This window comes from Fundulus heteroclitus, unplaced genomic scaffold (genome assembly GCF_011125445.2).
Source record: "Fundulus heteroclitus isolate FHET01 unplaced genomic scaffold, MU-UCD_Fhet_4.1 scaffold_695, whole genome shotgun sequence".
NCBI classification, from domain to species: domain Eukaryota; kingdom Metazoa; phylum Chordata; class Actinopteri; order Cyprinodontiformes; family Fundulidae; genus Fundulus; species Fundulus heteroclitus.
The window spans coordinates 11175-32146 of record NW_023397138.1 but is presented as its reverse complement, the minus strand read 5'-3'; the positions used below and the strand labels follow the sequence as shown (position 1 = coordinate 32146).

Here is a 20972-nt window from a genome sequence, read left to right as displayed (position 1 = left end):
TGGTTATGTCCGTATTTGTACAGTTTTGCAGACGTGTATGATTAAAAGGAATCAATAACTAAGTTATCAAGAGATGACCGTGCAGTTGCAAACATATCCATACCCCTTTCTTTTTTATTTTTACACATCTCATGTTACCATCAAAGACAATAACTGGGATTTCGTGTGACTGACCAATGCAAAGTGCTGCATAATTGTAAAGGAAAGGTAACATATAACATGGTTTTAAATGTATTACATGAATAAAAATCTGAAAAGTTTATCATGTATTTTTTGTATTCGGTGACCCATCTGCGCATGTTTAAATGAATGTATCTTCCAGTTTTGCACATTTGAAAAAAAATATATATTTTGTCCATTGTCCTTTGCTTTACAACTCAAGTCCAATAAGACAGGAGGAAGCACATCTGTGGACATTCATTTTCACTTATTGCTTATTGAGTTGGATTCAGGTCTGGACTTGTACTGGATCATTTTAATGCACAAACGAGCTTTGAACTTAATATCCTCAGCTATTTGTTGTTGTATTGCAGGAAGATAAACCTCAGTCCCAGTATCAAGTCTTTTGCAGACTCTGACAGGTCTTCTTCAACGATCTCGCTGTATTTAGCTCCGTTCACCTTCTCATCAACTCTGACCAGCTTGTCTTTGCCTGTTGGTGAAAAACGTTTAATGCTGCATTCAGTGCAGTGTTAGCATTTCACCACATCTCTGCCGATTCGCCAACGTGGCTTGTGGCAAACTACAAATCGAAATTCATTGCGCTTTTCTCTTAACTGCATCTTTATTTTGTCACTTTTCCAGTTGTCCTTCTAGTTTACAAATATGCAATACATTTGGTCTACCATAGAAACCCAGTAAAATACATTCAGGTTCTTTGTCATAAGTGTAAAAAAGGGTAAAAAGGTTCCAGCGACTTGAGTGTTTTGGCACAGCACTGTATATTCTTGAGTTTTGGCGTTAATCTTCATATTTTGAGTATGCACAGTCCTCCTCATAGATTCAAACTGAGATGAACAACTCAGCAATGAGTCATGTTGGAGAAAAGGCCTGGATTATCTAATTAGGGATAAGTGGCGGCTGTGCCAAAAGGCTTAATGTTTAGAGACCCTCCAATTCCTGCAGTTATTAAAGTTTAATCTGGGTTTTAAGTGTTTCTGAGTCATATATCGTAGACTATTTAATACAAAGAAACTTTTAAAATGATTTATTTAAAACACACAACATCGAAAGCGCTGCAAGATTTGCAGATCTTTTGCTGGGAGTAAGCCTGTAACGACTTGGCTACGTCGTGTTTAAAGAACACAATTTTTTATAAAACTTATTTCCCGTTGAAGCTATCCGTGAGGTATTTGGAGATTATTTCATATAAAGTGTCACAAAAAGTCAAAAGGCAGGCATCACTTCTTTAGCCATTCGGTATGTATCCAATCCGGTATTATAGCTCCGTGTTCATTCACAGCTTACCAGGACGGCAGCACGGACACTTTCTTTACATTTCAGAACAGAGAACTATTCTTTTGTGTTTAGTCTCGCAGTTTTGACAGTCGTCAAGGTGAGTGACGATTGCTGGAAAAGTCGTGCAGGGTCGACGGTGACTGGTTGCGATGACGCACAGCTGGGTGATGCTGAGCGGCGGTGAGGTGATGCGAGGATGGTTGGTTGGTTGGTGGTGGTGGGGGGAGGGGTGGGGCAGCATTGGGGTGGGATGGGGGTGGTGGTGGGGGGGATATGGAGAGAAAATAACTCAAGAGAGCAGTGAGTGATTTTGTGCTCATCATCATCTGAAGAGACTCGGAGCACCTGGGGCAGGCTCGGCAGATTATCCCCGGCAGATGTGAGCTCTCTCCGTTATGAGCGCACTTGGCTCTCCGCCCGCCGCCGCCGCCGCCGCCGCCTTCCAGCAGCTCTACTCGGCAATCAGAGCCGTGTCCAAACGCCGCTCAGCGCAGCAGCCGTCGGGGATGCGGGAGCAGCCTTAAAGTTAGGTGAGTCCCAGAGATGTTCGTTTCAAATACCCGAGAAGTATCTTTTTCGTGCGTAACTTGTTTTTTTGTTTTGTTTTTTGTCTAACTGATTTTGTCTACCTGATCGGTTTCTTAAATGTGTTATCCGCACTAGTATTGCAGTATAATTACTATTATCTAGAGGTAGAGTTTACATTATAATCCAAGTGATAGATCATAAAAAAGTATCCAATGATATATACAAACACTGGAAGAAAAGCGCCTGAAGTTGTGGCGCACGGTTCATCCAAACGCAACCCTCGTCTTTTCAATCCGCGCTAGTTGTTGTCCCTGTAACTGCGCTTCATCCCATTTAAAACCCGACTCTTGGGACATTAAAGAAACCTTAAAATGTCACGCTTATATTAATAACAGCGAAGTTTTCCGTGGGCGCGTAGAGGAAAGATTGGCGTGCGAGCTCTCCAGCGGCCACAGCCCCGGCTGCCCGTTTGTCATCTTGCTGCGCTGGATATGAACCTTCTGTCAGGTGCCGTCCAGCACCGACGCTGCTTCCTATATAGAGCTGGGATTCTCCGGCGCGCAGCGGTGAAGAGGTCGAGATTACATCTGAGCCAGAACGCCTGTTTACCTCCGACCAACTGAGAGAACTACAGCCAGCGCAGCGGTTCCGCCACACCGCCTCATCACCTTGTCGTGTGACTGACAGCAAAGCAGCCAAACACGGAGCTCACACCTGGCTGAAGATCACCCTGCATTGGAGAAGAACCAAAAATTCATACTTAAAATAAAAATAAAATAAAAACAGGGTGTGTTATTCCCTGAAGTGAAAGCCATGTGGCAGCTTCTATAACATGGAGCTTTTCTCTTGTAGGGGCCACCCTGCAGCTTGCTTGCCCTTTCACTCAGCAACCCCCCTGGAGGTGTGCTGAATATTAAACACACGGAGAAGAAGAGGGAAACCTGTCACTCTACTGCATGATCAACGCAAACCATTCTCCTCAGATGGAAAAAAAATATAAAAAATCTAAACAGTTTCAAAATTCTTATTCGCAGTGAGCTTTACCTTTGCGTGTCTGTCTTCAGTTTTTAGCCTGTTAGTGAAAGAGCAGCTGAAGAGTAGACACCTTGCTCACATGGGACCTTTTCACATCTCACGCTGAACTTTATCTATCTTTTAAATAATTTCACCGGACTCGGATACCCCTAAATTAAATCTAGAGCAGCGGTCTGAGTAAATCGTGCCCAGCATGTGTTGTGAAGGCCATCACACATCAGCTGACAGAACCAGAGGCTCAGCCAAAGAAGGGCCCGCAGTAACTCGAGAGGAGCTGCAGAGATCCACAGCTCGGGTGGAAGAATCTCCTGACAGGATGACAACCGTATGCTAAGTCGTACACTCCATACATTTAACCTGATGAAAGAGTGGCAAGAAAAAAAAAAATATACGGTTGAAAGAAAGCGCGCGTGGTTCCGTATGGGGCCATGTAGGGGAACAGCGAACACGAGGATGAGGATGTTCTGGTCAGATGAGATGACATCTGAGCTTTCTGGTTTATGTGCAGTGAAAAACTGACTCTGCACATCCCCCTAAAGACACAATTCCCTCTGTGATAAGTGGAGGTGGCAGCACCCTGCTGTGGGGATGCCCCAAAAAGGTTGGCAGCTGTCATTACAACAAAAAGGGTTTCTCAAAGGTGTGAACTCAAGTGGCCTGAATACGAACGCATGCCACACTTTAAGTCCAATACGTTTCCTTACTGCAAGACTGTAAGGTTCTAATAAAATAACTTCTTCTCGTATCGAAAGAATTGTGGCTATTTTAAACTAAGGGACCTTAATATTGCCAAAAATATATCAGAATCAGCTTCACTGGCAAAGACTGTGTGCACAAACAAGGAATTTGAACTCAGTTTTGAGCGCAGACATCAGGCATAAATATATAAGCTGTAGAGGAAATGCAATAAAGGATAAAATGAGCGGCATGATCATGTATGTGTACGTCCAGACAATTTTTCACGTGAAGAAAAGAAAAAAAAAAGGTGTTAGTCTCATTGAGCTAGACAGGTGTTCATTTTTCGAAAGGGAAAGTCTCATGGGTCCCTGATGGTCATTATTACCAGGCTCCTTCTTTGACTTGAGTGGGTGAGAGAAGCTTTATAGGTGGCGTTTTTTTTTTTATATGTTCATCCAATGGAGATTTCTCCACACTGTGCCAAAAAAAGGAGCTAGCCTGTCAGTGACCCGAGCAAAATCAATGGGACATGTTGAATATCTGAGCACACAGAGAGCCAGACGGACACAGGCTGACGGGCGGATGAACGAATGAACGAACGGATGAACTCAGAACCTTTTAGTCTGCGACAAAGCAGCTTATCAAAATCCCAACTGTTAACAATACCGCAGTAGTTTTACATGTCTTGTCTAATCTGCGCACATTTAATCTGGACAGGCAGGATTAATTTAGCTTCCGTCCACATGAAAAAGTTTTTCTGCGACATTGAGATGCTGTCATCCCACGTGACTCGATTTTAAACCGAACAACGCTTCCCTTCGTCGAGGAAGCAAAGTGGATCCGAAGGAAAATCTGTTGCTTGTGTTAAAAAAATGTGGCAAATGAAGCTAATTCTGTTTATGAAAAAAAGAAGCCACGAGCCGCTGCGATAGAGGATCTGTGTACGGAGAAGCATCAGGTTTACCCAGGAGGGGCTGAAATTCACATTTTACCCTTATTAAAAGTGAAGAACCGGGGAAGAACGCTTTTCATCAGCAGCTCTTGTGCATCACATTGCACTAGAAATGTGCGACAGCATCATGGAGAGAGCTTTGAAGTTTAATCATACAGTACCTTGCACAAGGAGCCGTTCCTCTTCAGGTTTTTTTTTTCCTTCTTCCACATTTCATCACCGTACCCCCACAAAACTCAGTGTGTTTTTATCACGTAATAGACCAACACAAAGTGATGCCTAATTGGGAAGTGCAGGAACAATGTTGTTGTTTTTTTAACTGCAATAAATAAAAATGTGAGAACTGTTTCCATTCAGCACACCCTAAATCGATACTTTGTGGACTCACCTTTTGCTTGCAATTGCAAATTCTCTCAGTGTACCACATTCCTCTTTGTGATATAACTTAAGCTTAATAAGAATGTGTGTAGAGAAATTGTGCATCAGCCTTTTTTGAGAGATTCTTACTTAGATTAAGGTCTGGACTTTGACTGGACCGTTCTAAAATAAGGGTATCTTTCGATCTGAACAAGTCCGTTGTAGCCCTGGCTGTATGTTTAGGGCTGAAGGGTTGACCTTCAGTGTCTTACAGCCTCTACACTGCAAAAACAGAACTAGAAATAAGTACAATTTTCTTGAAATGAGTGCACTTGTCCTTGATTTGAGCAGGTAAATAAGATTATCTGCCAATGGTAAGAGTAATTTTACCCCTAAAATAAGATAATGAGACATCCTGCACTTAAAATAAGTTGATGGAGATGAGTTCTTCCTACTTTAAGTGGAAAAATCTTATTCCATTGGCAGATTATCTTATTTACCTGCTCAAATAAAGTACAAATACGTTTGTTTCAAGAAACTTTTAACTTATTGTTAGTTCTGTTTTTGCAGTGTAACAGGTCTTCTTTCAGTGTTGCCCTGTATTAAGCTCCACTATTGCAAACCACTCTCACAGTACACTGCTGCCACTACCACTGATTACCCCGGGGATGGTGCGTTCAGGGTAATGTGCAATGCTAGTTCTCCATCACACAGAAATGTCTGTTTCGTCAATGTCTTTTTCGATGCGTCCACCTTAGCTTTGACACTCCGGGGCTGCCGTGAGGGTCTTCGCCGTTTCTTCGTTTTTAACGCCTGGCTCCACCCGACACGATCTACCGAACAGCGTGCTATACTTTCTGAAAACGTCGGTGCAGTTTCTTCAAATTCCCGTGCCTCATACTTTGTTTGTTCGATAAGCAAGAAGAGCCTGCGCTCACGCAGCCCTCACACCAACCGTAGTTCAGACGCCGTCGCTCGCCCACAGACTCGACACGGCTGAGCAATCGTTGCGCGGGGAAATAAAAAAGGAAACTACAGACCCGAAACAGTGGGCAAAAAAAAAAATAAAAAAAACGTAGATGTTTAGGCGTTTGTGATGTGTTTGTGTGTCAGTTTCGCTCACGGCACGTTCTTCTGTCTCTCTTCTGTCACAGGCGCCGGAAGGCTGTCAGAGTGCGTTCAAGCTCAATATGCACTGGATGGGAAGAGGCTGTCTGCCGAGTGTTGCTCACCTCCCACTCTGTCCAAAAAAGCCGCTTCTCGTTCCAGCTTTTGATACAAAAGACTTGAAACCTGGGTCCAAAGTCACAATTTTTTGGGTTTTACGAGAGCAAGCAAGGTGCGCCCGTCTGTGGGCCCCCTCCGTGCCGCTTTTCCTTCGCAGTTTTACACCAGCTGCATAATATCAGAAATAGCCTCGCAAATGTTTTCAAGATGGATTACCTGATTTCAGCACAGTAGGTTTCATTTGCATATTTTATTCTCTCTCTCTCTCTCTGTTTTTCTTGAAGCATCCTGGCGTATTGCCGGCATAATGGCTCATTTGCCGGAGGCCTCATTATTCAAATTATGTTTTGACAAGACTGCCTTAATGTGATCATTACACTGATAGCTTTCACGACAATGCCGTGATGCCCCGTCTCTCTTAAGAGGACTGCAGCGAAGGTGCGTCTTTCGCGGAGCTGTGCCCGCCGTCAGCAGCGTGGGGGAGCTGATGGGTCCCGCGCTGGACAACATGACCCCGGCTTCTCTGACTCAGAACTGCACCAACTGCAGCCAGATCTTAATCCCAGAGCTCCGGGTGGTCAAGACTGTGGTTCTAGGGATGGTCCTGGGTGTGTTCATCCTGTTCGGAGTGGTTGGAAACATCCTGGTTATCCTCTCCGTGGTTTGCCATCGACACCTGCGGACGGTCACGCATTATTTCATCGTCAACCTGGCGGTGGCGGACCTGCTGCTCAGCTCCACCGTGCTGCCGTTCTCGGCCATCTTTGAGATCCTGGACCGCTGGGTGTTTGGACGGGCCTTTTGCAACGTCTGGGCGGCCGTGGACGTGCTCTGCTGCACGGCCTCCATCATGAGCCTCTGCGTGATTTCCGTGGACCGCTACATTGGAGTCAGTTATCCCCTGCGCTACCCGTCCATCATGACGAAGCGCAGGGCCCTGCTGGCGGTGATGCTGCTGTGGATGTTCTCCGTCATCATATCCATCGGGCCGCTGTTCGGCTGGAAGGAACCGGCCCCGGAGGACGAGTCCGTCTGCAAGATCACAGAGGAGCCGGGATACGCCATCTTCTCAGCCGTCTGCTCCTTCTACCTCCCTCTGGCCATCATACTGGTCATGTACTGCCGGGTCTACGTTGTAGCTCACAGAGAGAGCCAGGGCCTGAGGGAGGGCCACAAGACGGAGAAGTCGGACTCGGAGCAGGTGATTCTGAGGATCCACCGGGGGAACACCACGGCGCTGGAGGAGGAGTCCCTGCGCAGCCGCACGCATTTCGCCTTGCGGCTACTCAAGTTCTCACGCGAGAAGAAAGCTGCGAAGACGCTGGGCATTGTGGTCGGCTGCTTTGTGTTGTGCTGGCTGCCGTTCTTCCTGGTATTACCGATCGGTGAGTATCCTCAGCTTTACCTCCGATGCAATGTGGGCAAAAGATTTCTGCCAGTTGGCAGAGGACACCCAACTAGTATGATTGGATAGTTGAAAGGATAATGTCGTTTTAATCCGATTAGCATTTGTGTCTTATATTTAGTGTTTGAATGGTAAATAGATTGGTTTTGTTTATTTTGCTTTTTATTTATTCCAGTCTGACACTGAAAAAAGGGATCTATGCCAAATCTGCAGCTTATTTAAGCAGCTACCCTTCTTACAATCTCTTAACCTTTGTACTGTGTTTATTTCCCGCATGTAATGTTGGATTTATTTTACCTCCTTGTGTTAGTGTCCCTTTGTTTCCGGTGTTGTCCTTGAGGATCGGCGTTTCAGTGAAATATCTCTGAGTTGGGATCTAATATCCAAAGAAGCCCTGATTCTCTACTACTCTACAACTTATGATTAGCTCACCCTTTTCTGAGTTGGGTGGAAGCACTGACGGCTCTAGCTTGAGCCAGGCTTAGGGTGGCGGGACCAAACATTTGACACGGTTGCTCACATTCTTCACGTCTCAAAATATGAACTTTTATTCATCGCCACTCTTGTTTAATCACATCTACAGTCATGCCTGAGTGCATGTTTAGAGAACCATTTACAGTCTGAACTAATTAATTGGACAAATCCCACTCATTGATTTGATTTATCCCGCTGCCAGGATTTTAAGTGCTTCCCGATTTAATGGTCAGGCCGTTTTAATTGAATCACTCCTCTGTGGCTTCGGACCGGAGTTACAAGAAGTCAGACAAGTCGTGTAGCTTCCAGAGCACAGCGCACTTGTAAATGTAAGGGTAGACGACCTATAAATAGCCCATATAAATCTTTCATATCGCTGACGTCCTCCTGTCCTTACCATCTGTATACAAGCTCTGGGAATTTCGGGCCAACATACGTTGAAAACACAGACTCTTGTCTGAGATGTCAAACCAGCTCTCTCCTCCGGCTTCTGCTGTGCCCGTGTCTTCGTGACTCACCTTATTGCGTGCCACTCCTACATTGACAGATAAGGCTTATATGACAAGGCTAGCATGCATGGAAACAAAATCTCTTGGTTTTTTTATCCTCACGCGAGCAATGCGGCGTGTCCAGACGTCGATAAGGTGGGACGGAAATTTTAAGCAAGCTGGTATGAACCTTGACGAATCCTGTAACGTTTTTTTTTTTTTCTATTTGTTCCATGGTCTCATGCTTGTAAATATAGCCGACCATTTGGTTGCGTACGTTCTGGACTGGTAGACGAGCATGAAAGCCCCCGCTGAAAAAATGCTCCGCTCTGACACCGGTGTCACTTCTCAGACCACATGCCACATATGTCCGTCGACGATGATAGATTTAGCTGTGAGTCACCAAGCAGCGGCATTGTTCTGACACGGGGCTGGACAGCCCGTGATTGACTGACATTCATGTGTCATGAGAGAGAGGGGGGGGGGGGGGGGGGGGGAGAAAAACAAAAAAAAAGGTTTGGGACTCGGATCACGGTTGAGATCCTAAAAAAGACGAGTTGTTAAGCCTCATGTTTATTTGAGGGTCGTCTCTCTCTCTCTCCCCCCTTGACATTTCAGAAGTTCCTCTGCTGTGTTGTTTAATGGTGTAAACCACTGCTAATTAAAATAAGAGCTTTATTCACTGCCCTCGCATGAAATTAGACACCGACAATGAAATAATTCAGTAGCATGCTTTTTGCTCTGTGCGTTTTGCGCAGTCCTCTAAACATCTTTCTGGTTTTTCTAACTTCGTTATCTAGCCCCTAAGGAATCTTATTTTACATTTCTTACTCTGTGTGCAATCAATCACCAATGTAACCACGAACTTTAATGCATTTCAGGGGGAATTAAGCTGACAGGCCAAGACAAAGGAGCACATAATTCTGTAATGAAAACATATGCGTTTTTTACAAATAAAAATCTCAAAGCTACATTTGGCATTTGTATTCTATCCTTTATACACCTATATAAATTCTACTGTGGCTCAAGGCCTTCAGAGGTCACCCAATTAGTAGAGTCCAGTTGTGTATAGCTGTACGGTAAAGGCCTCAGAGGATTCTCAGAGAACAATAGTGAATGAGCCGCATCAGGAAGTCCCAGGAGTGCAGCAGGTGGGTCAGAGATGAAGTTGGAAGAAATAATTCAAAGCAGGATTTGGCTGTACTACAATGTTCCAAGCTTCGAGCATTTAAAGGAGCACCGTTCAAACCGTCGTCCAAAAATAGAAAGAGTATTGAAAAACAACAAACGAGGAGATCAATAATCAGAAAAGCAGCCTGAGGGCCCCTGGCAGCTCTGGATTAGAGGGTGACACGGGGGATGGATTTTCACTCCTGTCCCATCCCACTCCCACTAAAAAAAAATTGTGTCCCGTCCCACTCCCGGGCCAGAGTAGAAAAAAAAGTCCTGTCCCGTCCCACTCCTGGTAAACTTACTCCCACTCCCATCCCGCTCCCACTCAGAATGACTCCCGCTCCTGTGCCACTCCCATTTTTGTTGTCTTCATTAAGTTTTCTGGTAATACATTAAACCTGAATGTTTATGAAGGGTCAGTTAAGTTCCTGTTTTAGCAGTAGTAAAGGCCAGTTAATGTAAAAGGAATGATAATAAATAAGTAATAAAAGTAACAAACAAGGAAACAGACCATGCCTATCTTAGTTGAATAAACAAAATGTACAATGTTGCCTTTTACTAATTCATTAAGTAATAGTTTCACATGAATAATGAAGTTACTTTTATGTTTCAAATTGCTGAAACTAAAGAATAACGCACCGTGCAAGAGATCTATACTCAATTAAGAAAAAAGTGCATAAAGGCATTACTGTCACAATTTAGATAATGAACCTCAATGGTTCATAAACTCAGTTTAGTAAAAGAAAAAGTTAAATATCATTCAAGCATATTAGTATTTTTCCATTTGCAATAAAATATCCATGAACTAATTAGGGTTTACTATCAGAACCAATACATTCATCGAACATTAAACACATTCTTAGACAGACCTTTAAACTTTTATCAAAAATTGAGAGTGAGATTATGTTAATTTTAGTAGACATATTTTACTTTTGTTAAAAAGTGAAAGAGAAGTGTTAACACGTTGTTCAGTTAGTGGGTTAAAGCAGAAAAAAACCCACAACTGTTCAAATAATACTAAATAAAATAATAAAGTAGTTTTAAGTTATTGGCTGTATTATTACACTGTTGCACATTGGATAATGAGTCCAGGAAACACGTTTTACAAGCAGGGTACTGAGTGTTAACACCGTGACATTCAACTCTCCTCAAGTTTGTTAATATTTGCAACTTTACAGTCGCTCTGTGAGTTTAATAGATAAGTCCTTACTTCAGACTTTGAGTTGCAAATCCAACTTTTCCAGGTTGAGTTCGCCACTAGCAGTTGATTATGATTATTATTATCCATAGTTGATCCCCCCCATTCTGTTTTTGAGCGCTGGCGGAAAAAATAAACCAGAAGCACTGTTGGCTTCTGGGTCGTGTAGTTCTTTTGACTTGCATTATAGTTTAGGTTTCTTGGGGAAAAAAACTAAAAAAAGGGCAGCGGTGAACCTACATTTATGATTTTCTATTATATTAAATTTTTTGGCATCGATCCTAGTTTATTGTACCTGCTATTGGTTTACTCCCGTTCCCGTCTGCTCCCGTTAATATTTAATCCTGTACCGTCCTAATCACGTGATATTTACTAATGTTGACTACCATCCCGTGGGATTCCCGAAAAAATTTCAACCTCTACTCTGGATGAGCTGCAGCGATCCACAGCTCATGTGGGAGAATCTGTTGATGGTCCACAATTAGCCACCCACCCTATAAATCTGCTCTCTGTGAAGGAGTGGCAAGAAGAGAGCCCTGTTGAAAGAAAGCCGTGACAAGTTCTGTTTGCCACAAGCGCCACAAGCGTGTGAAGATGAAGCGTATGTTTGCACCAAAACACTTATAATGCTGTACAATTAATTAATCAGTCCGCATCCTATTTTTAATAATCAACTAAACAATGCATTTGCAAGTCTGACGTTAATTCTTGACCTTCTCAGAAAGCAATCAATTAACAGACAGGAGTTTTTTTTTTCTTCGTTTCTGGCGACATGATTTATTTCCAGAGATAAAAAATAAGTCATCTGTAGACAAAGATAAAATCTTGTGAGCCACAAGTATAATCAAAGAGTGAGTTTATTATTAATCAAACTAATATGTATTTACATATACTTAGTGATTAGACATAAATAAACCAAACTAACGCAAATTTAAAGACAAGCAGTGAAGAACGACCTGGTTTTACTGATAAAATGATGAAGAGGCATTCAGTCGTCTCATCATTCAAACTGCTAAAGTCAAAGGGTTACTTATGCCTCGCTGGATTTTAACAGGACCTTTTAAGAAAAGATCTGTGCTTATTTCAGATTTCTATCTTTTCTAATCTTATCTGATCTAAGAAAGGAAGAAAGGGGTTGAAAAGGCTTGACGTTCTCACATCCATCCTTTCCTTATCCAGGCTCCAGATCAGCGTTGCAGGACCGGATTCTCCAACCTCATGAACACACAGCCAGAGTTACAATGCAGTGGTTAAGATCAAATCATACCCATGTGTTAGAATGCCAAGGTCCAAATTCAGACTCTAAACAAAAGGTTAGAATCTGATGTTAAAAATGCTGGTAATTTATGTTTACAGCCGCCATCCATCCATACTGAACTTAAGTCCTCTTGCAAAGAGAAAAAGGTAAATTTGGTTTCTAAATGTAAAAAAGCTGTAAAAAAAACAAACAAACAAGCTCGAAGACAGATAAATCAAGAGAGTCGCAATTGCAGCAAAAGTCGATTATTCAAAGTATTGACACAGGGGGTGAATAACAATACACACTGCAATTATTAGATTCATCTTTGTAAGAAAAATAAGAAACCATGTATTCTTGCCTTTGAACTTCTCAATTACTTTTGCAACATACTGTATAAGTGTGGCTAATTCACACATTGCTCCTTTGCTGACGGATTTAGATTTTATGACCCACGACTCACGACAGATTCAATATCAGATAAACCCCTCAAGTCATCATCTCGATACCCTCGATACAGATATTCGCACTAACTGCCCAGCTGAGAGTAGCATCAATCATCGCAGCCCTCGGCTAAAATCCCAGCCCTTCTATTGCTCATCTTTCTATCTTGATGAAATTCTCCAACATGCAATAAAACTGATTGCCTGGGTTCAGACCTTTAAATCCGACCTTTAGATCTGTCCAGTCCAAAGACTTGACTGATTTGTCTGGCACAGGCAGATGAAACAATTGCTTTGTTCTTTAAAACACACACACACACATCTGAACCAATGATCCAGAGGTTAAAGCACGCAAACTGAAAAATAGATGGAGAACACACTGATTTGATTTTCATCATTTTTCTGTTTGTTTTCTGAAACTGCTGGGGAAAAAAATGGTTATGCTATGGCCTGGCTACACATCTGTGTCAGCTTGAAAAAAAAAAAAATTATCCAGTGACTATGGGAGTTTTGGGTGATTGGTTTTGGAAAAGCAATTTTAATTCCCTGTGGAAATCAGTTAGAGATGGAGGAAGCAGAGTTAGGGTTCGGACATCCTGCCTGATAATAAGAACAAAATGCCATCTGAGCTTAAAGTTAAAGAAGTGTACACATTCATCAGACTGTATAAAAAAAGATCATTGGATGCTATTGTTTCAGAACTGTGAAGGGACATTTAGGAGGTTTTGAAAATCAAGCGCACCCCCCAGTAGTTTTAGAGTATGGTTCTCGTTCAGAGTTAGAACGACATCTCTCTAATGACAAAGCAAGAATAATGTAAAAGGAATATTAGCTTTGAAAAAAAATTATCTGTTACAATGTGCAATTTATTAGAAAGGCTTTGCCATAAATTATTCATATTCGTTGTTGGTGATGAGCTCCAAGCCTTCCAGGTTGGAGCGCCTCCCTGCCATCACCCTAATCTTTAGCTCCCTCCACCGATTCTCTATTAGATTAAAGTCAGAAGGCTCCAAAACATTAGTTCATTTCCAGTCAGAATAAATGCATTTAAAAGATTCCTTGAATAAAATCTAAATCTGCCGGGGGTATGAATACTTTGGGTCCTACCATTTGACGTGTTTGTTTTGTTCAGATATGGTTCATCACATCCACAGTGGAGAATTAAAATGCTTTTAATTATGGACACTGGTCTGAATTTTGAGGTCAATTTCTGGCTGTTGTGAATCCTTGAACTGCTGATTTCGCCTCAAACGCTATCGCAGCACATAACAAAAGCAACACTTAGCCTTGCTGTGGTGAGCGGCTATTATTTCATTATATTAGGAGAAGAGGTGACATCACAATGTGTGAATGAGAGAGCTGCTACCCTAAAATAGGTTTTGCTGATATTTTAAAGTGAAGGCAAAATTATTGCACAGTTCACATTTTAAACTGTCTTAACATCATTCAGTAGGGGTTGATGTGGTAGAAAAGCTTGTATTGCTAAAACTAAAGTATCTGTATTCTGCAGAATATGGATCTTTACCTTCACTCTAAGATATTTAAAAGACAGACAACTTTTCCAAACGCAGCAGATTATTAAAAACTCAAAAGGATAAAACAGAACAAGCCTTCCTGTTGTCAGCTGAAAGACTCCCTCTCTCTCTCGCTCTATCGCAGCCTGAATGAACAGCAGACATGTCTTTTGTGTGTCAAAGAAAATAGTTTCCTTTTAAAAAGCCTCTTACAGCTCTGCACTTCCCCTCGCTCGATTTTATATACCTCACTGATCCTAAAAGTAACTAAACTTCTGTCATCTCACATTAACAACTTCTCGACCCAGGAGTGTTGTCAGCACTGTATGTTTTTATGGTGCATTCACTGACCAACAAAAAGAATCAGATTTCTCATTTTTCAACCGGTCAGAATTAATCAAGCTGAGAATTGGTGCAATAATTCTCCCCTTTAACAAGAGACTGAAAAATTAAATTACCAGATGAAATCCAGAGAATGCTCTACAACAAGCAAGTTACAGTCAGAAAACAGTCAGTAAGCTGCAAATTAGGTAAAAATCCACAAATTTACATCGGTTTTGTCAGTGCGGATTTAAGTCTTTAGATTCTTAGAAAAAATCAGCTTAATCTTGCACACAGCTAACTGGAAAGTTTTTTTTTTGTGTGTTTTGTGTTTTTTTGGGTAAATTGGAACAACAGTATGGTTGACATATGTTGAAATGTAATGTCTGTGAGCCTGACAGTAGCCAAAAAATACAGCGTGTGCTGCTTAAAAGGTAATAATAAAGCACTACATCTTTATTTATGTGAAAACGAAGGTTGCTCTCATTGTATTGCAATTTGCTTTGCCCTTGTTTTCTGTGTGCAACAATACCAGGTTCCTTTAATTATTTTATCTTTTTTGATAGGTTCCTACTTTGGGGGCTGCGTGATTAAAATCTCAATAGATACAAAAAAAAAAAAAAAAACAACGTTGCAAAACAGCGTTACACAACAGCCTCTGTCAAAACATGTTGTTTGACTGAAGGTTTCAAAAATACTAAATTACAGAGCCTCAAATCCCCCATTGATTTTGGCCAACAATATATTTATCTAACAGATGTATAACAGCACTCTATTTTTCCCAGACAAAAAAAAAAAAAAAATATCAGGGATGCCAACAATGATCGAATTGTTCTCTGCTAAAGCTGGAGCTAGAGATAGAGAATCATTTGCTCTCAGACGATCCTCTTTTCTTATATTCATTCATGATTACATCACCACCTTATATTTACAGGACTCGCATTTTACCACCAGCAACAGCTTGCAATAAAGCATTTCACGAGAAAGCTTCGACCATTCTCCCCGAGAAAACAGACGTCAGGCTGAGAGATATAGTACAAGCAGACAAGGCTTTAAATTATTTTAATGCTTCATTGTCACCCGCTGAATATGTGGCAAGTCACCTTACATATACAAAGAGAAGCAGACCTGCATATAATACCCCCGTTAAGCCATTACATATGCTTCTTCATTAAGGTTCCCACTCACATTAGAGCGCGCTTCCTCTAATCAAGGGGAGCACAGTCTATTACTGAAATTCTATTAAAGCGCCACATCTGACGGTGAGACGGAGGGGTATATTTAGTGGAAGTTTTATGAAGTAAAATAACAGGTAATTAACTATAATATCAAAAAGGAAACGACTATCTCCGCAGCTGCGGCTCACATGTTCCTTTATGGAAATTCTTTGTTGTCTCTCCAAATTCTCTTTGGAGAGACACTAGAAATAGAAACAGCTGGTCTAAAATTACTTCAGGTGGAATCGCAGCCTAGCTTTGGATATTATTGTTTAGCTTACCACCTCAAATACCTGTTGGATAATGAGTACACTTTGCTCTGAAACCATAAATACAGGTGGTTGAGGGGATTTTGTTGAGTTTTCATTTGGAATCCTGGGCAATATCATTCACCTGGGATTAATGAAATAGCTTTATGTCTGTCTAATTAGCTGGTATGCCGTCAGACATTCTGATCCTAATCAGTGTCAGCTCTCTACTGTGAATGTTTTGTTGAATTTGCCACTTTTTTAATTACAAGACCACTAGTTTGGCTATATATGTGTTTTTTTTTTGTTTTTGTTTTTGAGATACAGATTTTTAGAAGAGATGAGTGGCCCATCCCAGATCACCAATTATGTAAAGCTCTGGCCTGCTGATACTGAGCCAGTTCTGATTTTTCACAAAATGTATTTAAAAACCCTCTTTTTGAAAAGAAAATGAATCTGTATTTACTAAAAACGTTAATATTATTATATAAAAATACAGTTTAGATCAAAATTGCAACTCTCTCTCTCTCTCTCTCTCTCTCTCTCTCTCTCTCTCTCTCTCTCTCTCTCTCTCTCTCTCTCTCTCTCTCTGTCTCTGTATCATTGAAAACATGCAAATACAATAAAATGCTGCAGGACAGAGATGTTTCTGATGGAGCATACCTACAAATAAAAGACCTAAAAAAAGGAACTATTAATTTTTCTACTTTGCAAGACAGAATATGGATTTCTAACTTTTTTCATTTGTTTTGAGAACAAATTAGATTGAGCAGCCTTTCTGTTATTATTAATTATTTATAAAAAAAAAAAAAAAAGGAGCAGAGGTGATGTCCCACCGTGTGTATGAGAGAAACAGAGAGAGCAGTCGCTGTTACACAGCTCCGCAGTTAACATTGATCTCAAAAATATCTTTAACATTAGAAACATATTTACATGGCTGATATTTGAAGCTGTCTTTTGCATAAGAGATTAGAGCAATTAATACAATCAATGTTGTTAGCCTTGCTTTAACTCTATGGATTCCAAAAGATTGGCAACATTTCCCGAAAGCCTTGGGTATACCATGGTGAACAGATTTATGGAGAGAATTGGGACAGGAAGGTCCTTCCTTTTAATGTATACTTTCGGTGGAGGGGCATGCACTGCAAAAATAGAACTAAAAATAAGTACAATTTTCTTGAAATGAATATATTTGCCCTTGATTTGAGCTGGTAAATAATACTATTTGCCAATGGAAAAAAAATTTGAACTTAAAATAGGAACAATTCATCTCCATCATCTTATTTCAAGTGCAGTATATCTAATTATCTTATTTTAGGGGTAAAAATGCTTATTCCATTGGCAAAGAATCTTATTTACCTGCTCAAATCAAGGGCAAATACATTCATTTCAAGAAAATTTTACTTATTTTTAGTACTCTTTTTGCGGTGTGAATTGCAGTTCTTTCAAGCAGTGGACGTCGCTGCATTTAACAATTGGTAGCAGAAAGAATCTGTGGAGAAAATACCCAAAATACAAAATACAGGACTTCACTTCATACAACAGAGGAGTCCAGTATTCACCTGTTAGGTGAATACGAAATGTATTTCAAATATTTCTATTGATGAGAAATTCATGACTGATGATGGGAATAACCCATGTAATCCATTTAAGAATCATGATAATCTTTATTGTCATTCCAATAAAATGTGTCCTCTGCATTTAACCCATCCCACAGGGAGCAGTGAGCTCTGTTCAACGCCCGAGGAACATTCTGGGACTAAAGGTCTTGCTCAGGGACCCAGAGTGTCAGTCTGTGGGATTTAAACCTAGAACCTTCCAGCCTCTCCTGGATGCATGCGGCCTGCTCTCTAAAGCTACTAGGCCACCACTCCAACCTCTCTCCCTGTTTTTTCTGCTGTGTTATTTTTTTAAATGAACAGGCTCTCGGGCACTATCCAGGTGCCTTTCCGTCTCGCTGAGAAAGTTATAAAAACGGGGATATGCCCGACAGAACATGCCACCAGCAGACAGGAAGCGCATGTGAGTTTCTGTCGTGAGATGCCATAAAAGGCCGGTATAACCCAGGTCAGACAACATTTTAAAATAGTCTCAGTAATAATAAGAGCTATAGTTATAATCAGGAATGATAGTAATAATCAGTATAATCAGTCCTCTTCTGAAAGTGACAACTTTTACTCTGAAGACTGTTGCTGTCAGTTCGTGCCGGTAGATTGTTTGCAGGTGGACCGTCTGCGGCTCATCTGTCTGTGCTTCATTGTTGTTTCTTCCTTCTAAAATGTGTGTCGCCTGTCGCTGCAGGTTCCATATTCCCTGCCTACAGGCCTTCGGACACGGTCTTCAAGATCACCTTCTGGCTCGGCTACTTCAACAGCTGCATCAACCCCATCATCTACCCGTGCTCCAACCAGGAGTTCAAAAAGGCCTTTCAGAGTTTACTTGGAGTTCACTGTTTGAGGAGCACTCCCAGGCTGCACCACCACCATCTGAGTGCAACTCAGAGTCAAACTCAAGGTCAAAGCCTGGGCCTCGCTCTGAGCCCTGACGGCAGGGGGGCTCCCTGCAGACTCAGCCCCTCCTCGTCCGTGGCCCTTTCCAGGACACCTTCCTCCAGGGACAGCAGGGAATGGAAAGTCTTTTCCATGGGCCCCATCGGCGGCGGGGAAGGCCGGGCCGATACGAGCAGAGCCAAGGTGGCAAAACTGTGCAACAAAAGCCTCCGCCAAACATGCTGCTGCATCCTCAGTCCTGGGACTCCCCCGCCAGAGCCCCCTGTTGTTGGAGACCTTCCTACTATTAAAATCCACCAGCTATCCCTGTCGGAAAAAGGAGAGCCTGTATAGCCTCTGTTAGCATTCATGCACTGTTCGTGACTCTTGTTTAAAGGCGAAGACCAGCCTGCGTTTTATTTGAATACTGCTGCTGCTTTGAAACCCAAATTTACCTCAACTTTAATATTATCCCTCACCAGACTGACAGAGGCAAAAAGATGAAGGTAGTTTTCTGTTAAATCTGTCGAACGTAAGGGATCCAAAGTTGGTGAGGTGGAGGAGTTTATTAAAGCATTCCCAAATGTTTACATGCACATTGGGTATGAAAAGTCTACACACCCCTGTTAAAATGTCAGGGTTTCTGATCTAAAAATGAGACCAAGATGAGTCATTTCAGAAGGTTTTCCCCTTCAATACAACCGATAACCTATACAATTGAGATTATAAATAAATAAATGAATTAATCTTTTACAGTGGAAAAATAAAAAATAAAATAATAACAAAGTGTAATACGTGTGCACACCCGCTTATTGCTATCCACGTGTTCATTTTCTGTATTAAGACCTACATTCAAACTCGTGTTAAATAGGCATCGGTACACGCCTGTCATCATTTAAAGTGCCAAACCCAACACAGCTGACTGGTTCTAGAAAATGTTTCCTCACATTGTTTTTAGTTGCTTCATACAGCAAAAAGTCACGGTCTGTCAAGAGTTTCCAAAGCATCAGCGGGAACTAATTGCTGAAAGGCATCAGTCAGGAGAAGACTATCAATAAATTTCCAATTGATTAAACATACCATGAAACACAGGGAAGACAGCTGTCATCAAGTAAAGAAACTGTAGGGCATGAGTGGCATTAATGAGAGCAGGACATCCATGCAAGATCAATGAAACAATTACGAGAAGATTGGTTATGGAGACAGCAACCATAAAGGAGCTGCAGGAATTTTACTGTAAGTACCAGCAGGCAAGATTATGTTGCCAAGTTACAACATAATCCTGCCAAGATATGTTGTAACTTGGGAGAACGGGAGACATTTCTTACAAAGATGAAACACCATAGCCATGCTAAATTGAGCAAAATCGCATTAAAGCAACCCCTCCCACCCCCCCTTATTAAACTATGTTTTGTGACCACAGTCTCTGCAAAAACAAAAAAATATAATTTAATTAAAAGAACTCAATATCCAGCAGGGAAACACTGAGCCAGCTGCATCACTACTAGTTAAACTCGTCCAGCTTCTATTAGAACGCTGAAGACAAATAAGAACTTCATCGTCCACCACAGAAATGACCCAACAAATGCATCCAAACAAAGGAATGGCTTCACGAGAAGAAAATAGTAGTTTTGAAATTACCAATGCATTGACCTAAACCAAAAAGAGAATCTGTGGACTGATCTGAAGAGGGCTGTGTACAAGAGGCACCCTTACAATCAGTTGTAAGGGACTTCTGCAGCCCCACCCCATAATCTCTATAAAAATGTAGTTGTACAAAAGGTTGATGATTTCAGAAATTATTAATCATGATCTAAATGGTTTAGCATTACAAAAATCTAACATTTTCGCAGCGGTGTCTGGACGTTTTCTATCTGATGTATTTTACATTATAGGACAGAGGTTTAAATGTATAAACCTGTAAATACGAAAGCTTAATCTACTGCATGATCTCAAAGGACATATTTAAAAAAAAAATTCTGGTGCTCCTGATGTTTCCAAAGTTTTCCTGAAGCTGTTCATCTTGTGAAAATGTTCGTGTCCGAAGCACAAGCCGAGGAACCTCACATGCTTCCGCGTCACTTCCAATAAATTCCTATGACATGTTCCCAAAGGGGGGGACTTCTGAGGACGTTTCTGAGCTTCTGTTGCTTGTTGTTTTTTCTGCTTTGTTTCGTTTTGTGGGTTGATTTACTGCACGATTTGTCTCTTTAGTTTTTCCACCACGTTCCCACAGTGTCATGAACCTCGTGAACAGTGCCAGATGGATCTCTTAATATACTGCTCAGGAATTTTAACTGACCTTGTGGTTGCTGGCCTCCATCCTGACCAACCTCAAGCCTCTTAAAAAAAAAAAAACTGCCAGATTTAGAGATGTCAGGATAAAGTCTCACACAGTCTCAGACATTCTTCTCTCAGGCCGCGCTCCCTTTTTCTACTGCTGTCCCGTTTAATAACCGTCAACCAGTGGTGTTTGTTGCATTAACAGTGCCCTGGGTGAGCCTATCCCATGTACACCACCGGTCAAAAG

The 20972-nt window shown here is 41.6% G+C and overlaps 1 protein-coding gene across 1 annotated transcript; it reads left to right on the top strand.

The window, feature by feature from the left end:
- Window positions 1–1728: 1728 nt before the first annotated feature.
- On the top strand, window positions 1729–20800 carry adra1aa (adrenoceptor alpha 1Aa). The gene is made up of 3 exons (XM_036133890.1): window positions 1729–1988; window positions 6163–7620; window positions 18255–20800. Exons 2-3 carry the CDS (start codon window positions 6723–6725, stop codon window positions 18794–18796), a joined length of 1440 nt encoding a protein of 479 aa, XP_035989783.1. The 5' UTR covers window positions 1729–1988; window positions 6163–6722; the 3' UTR covers window positions 18797–20800.
- The last annotated feature ends 172 nt before the right edge of the window (window positions 20801–20972 follow it).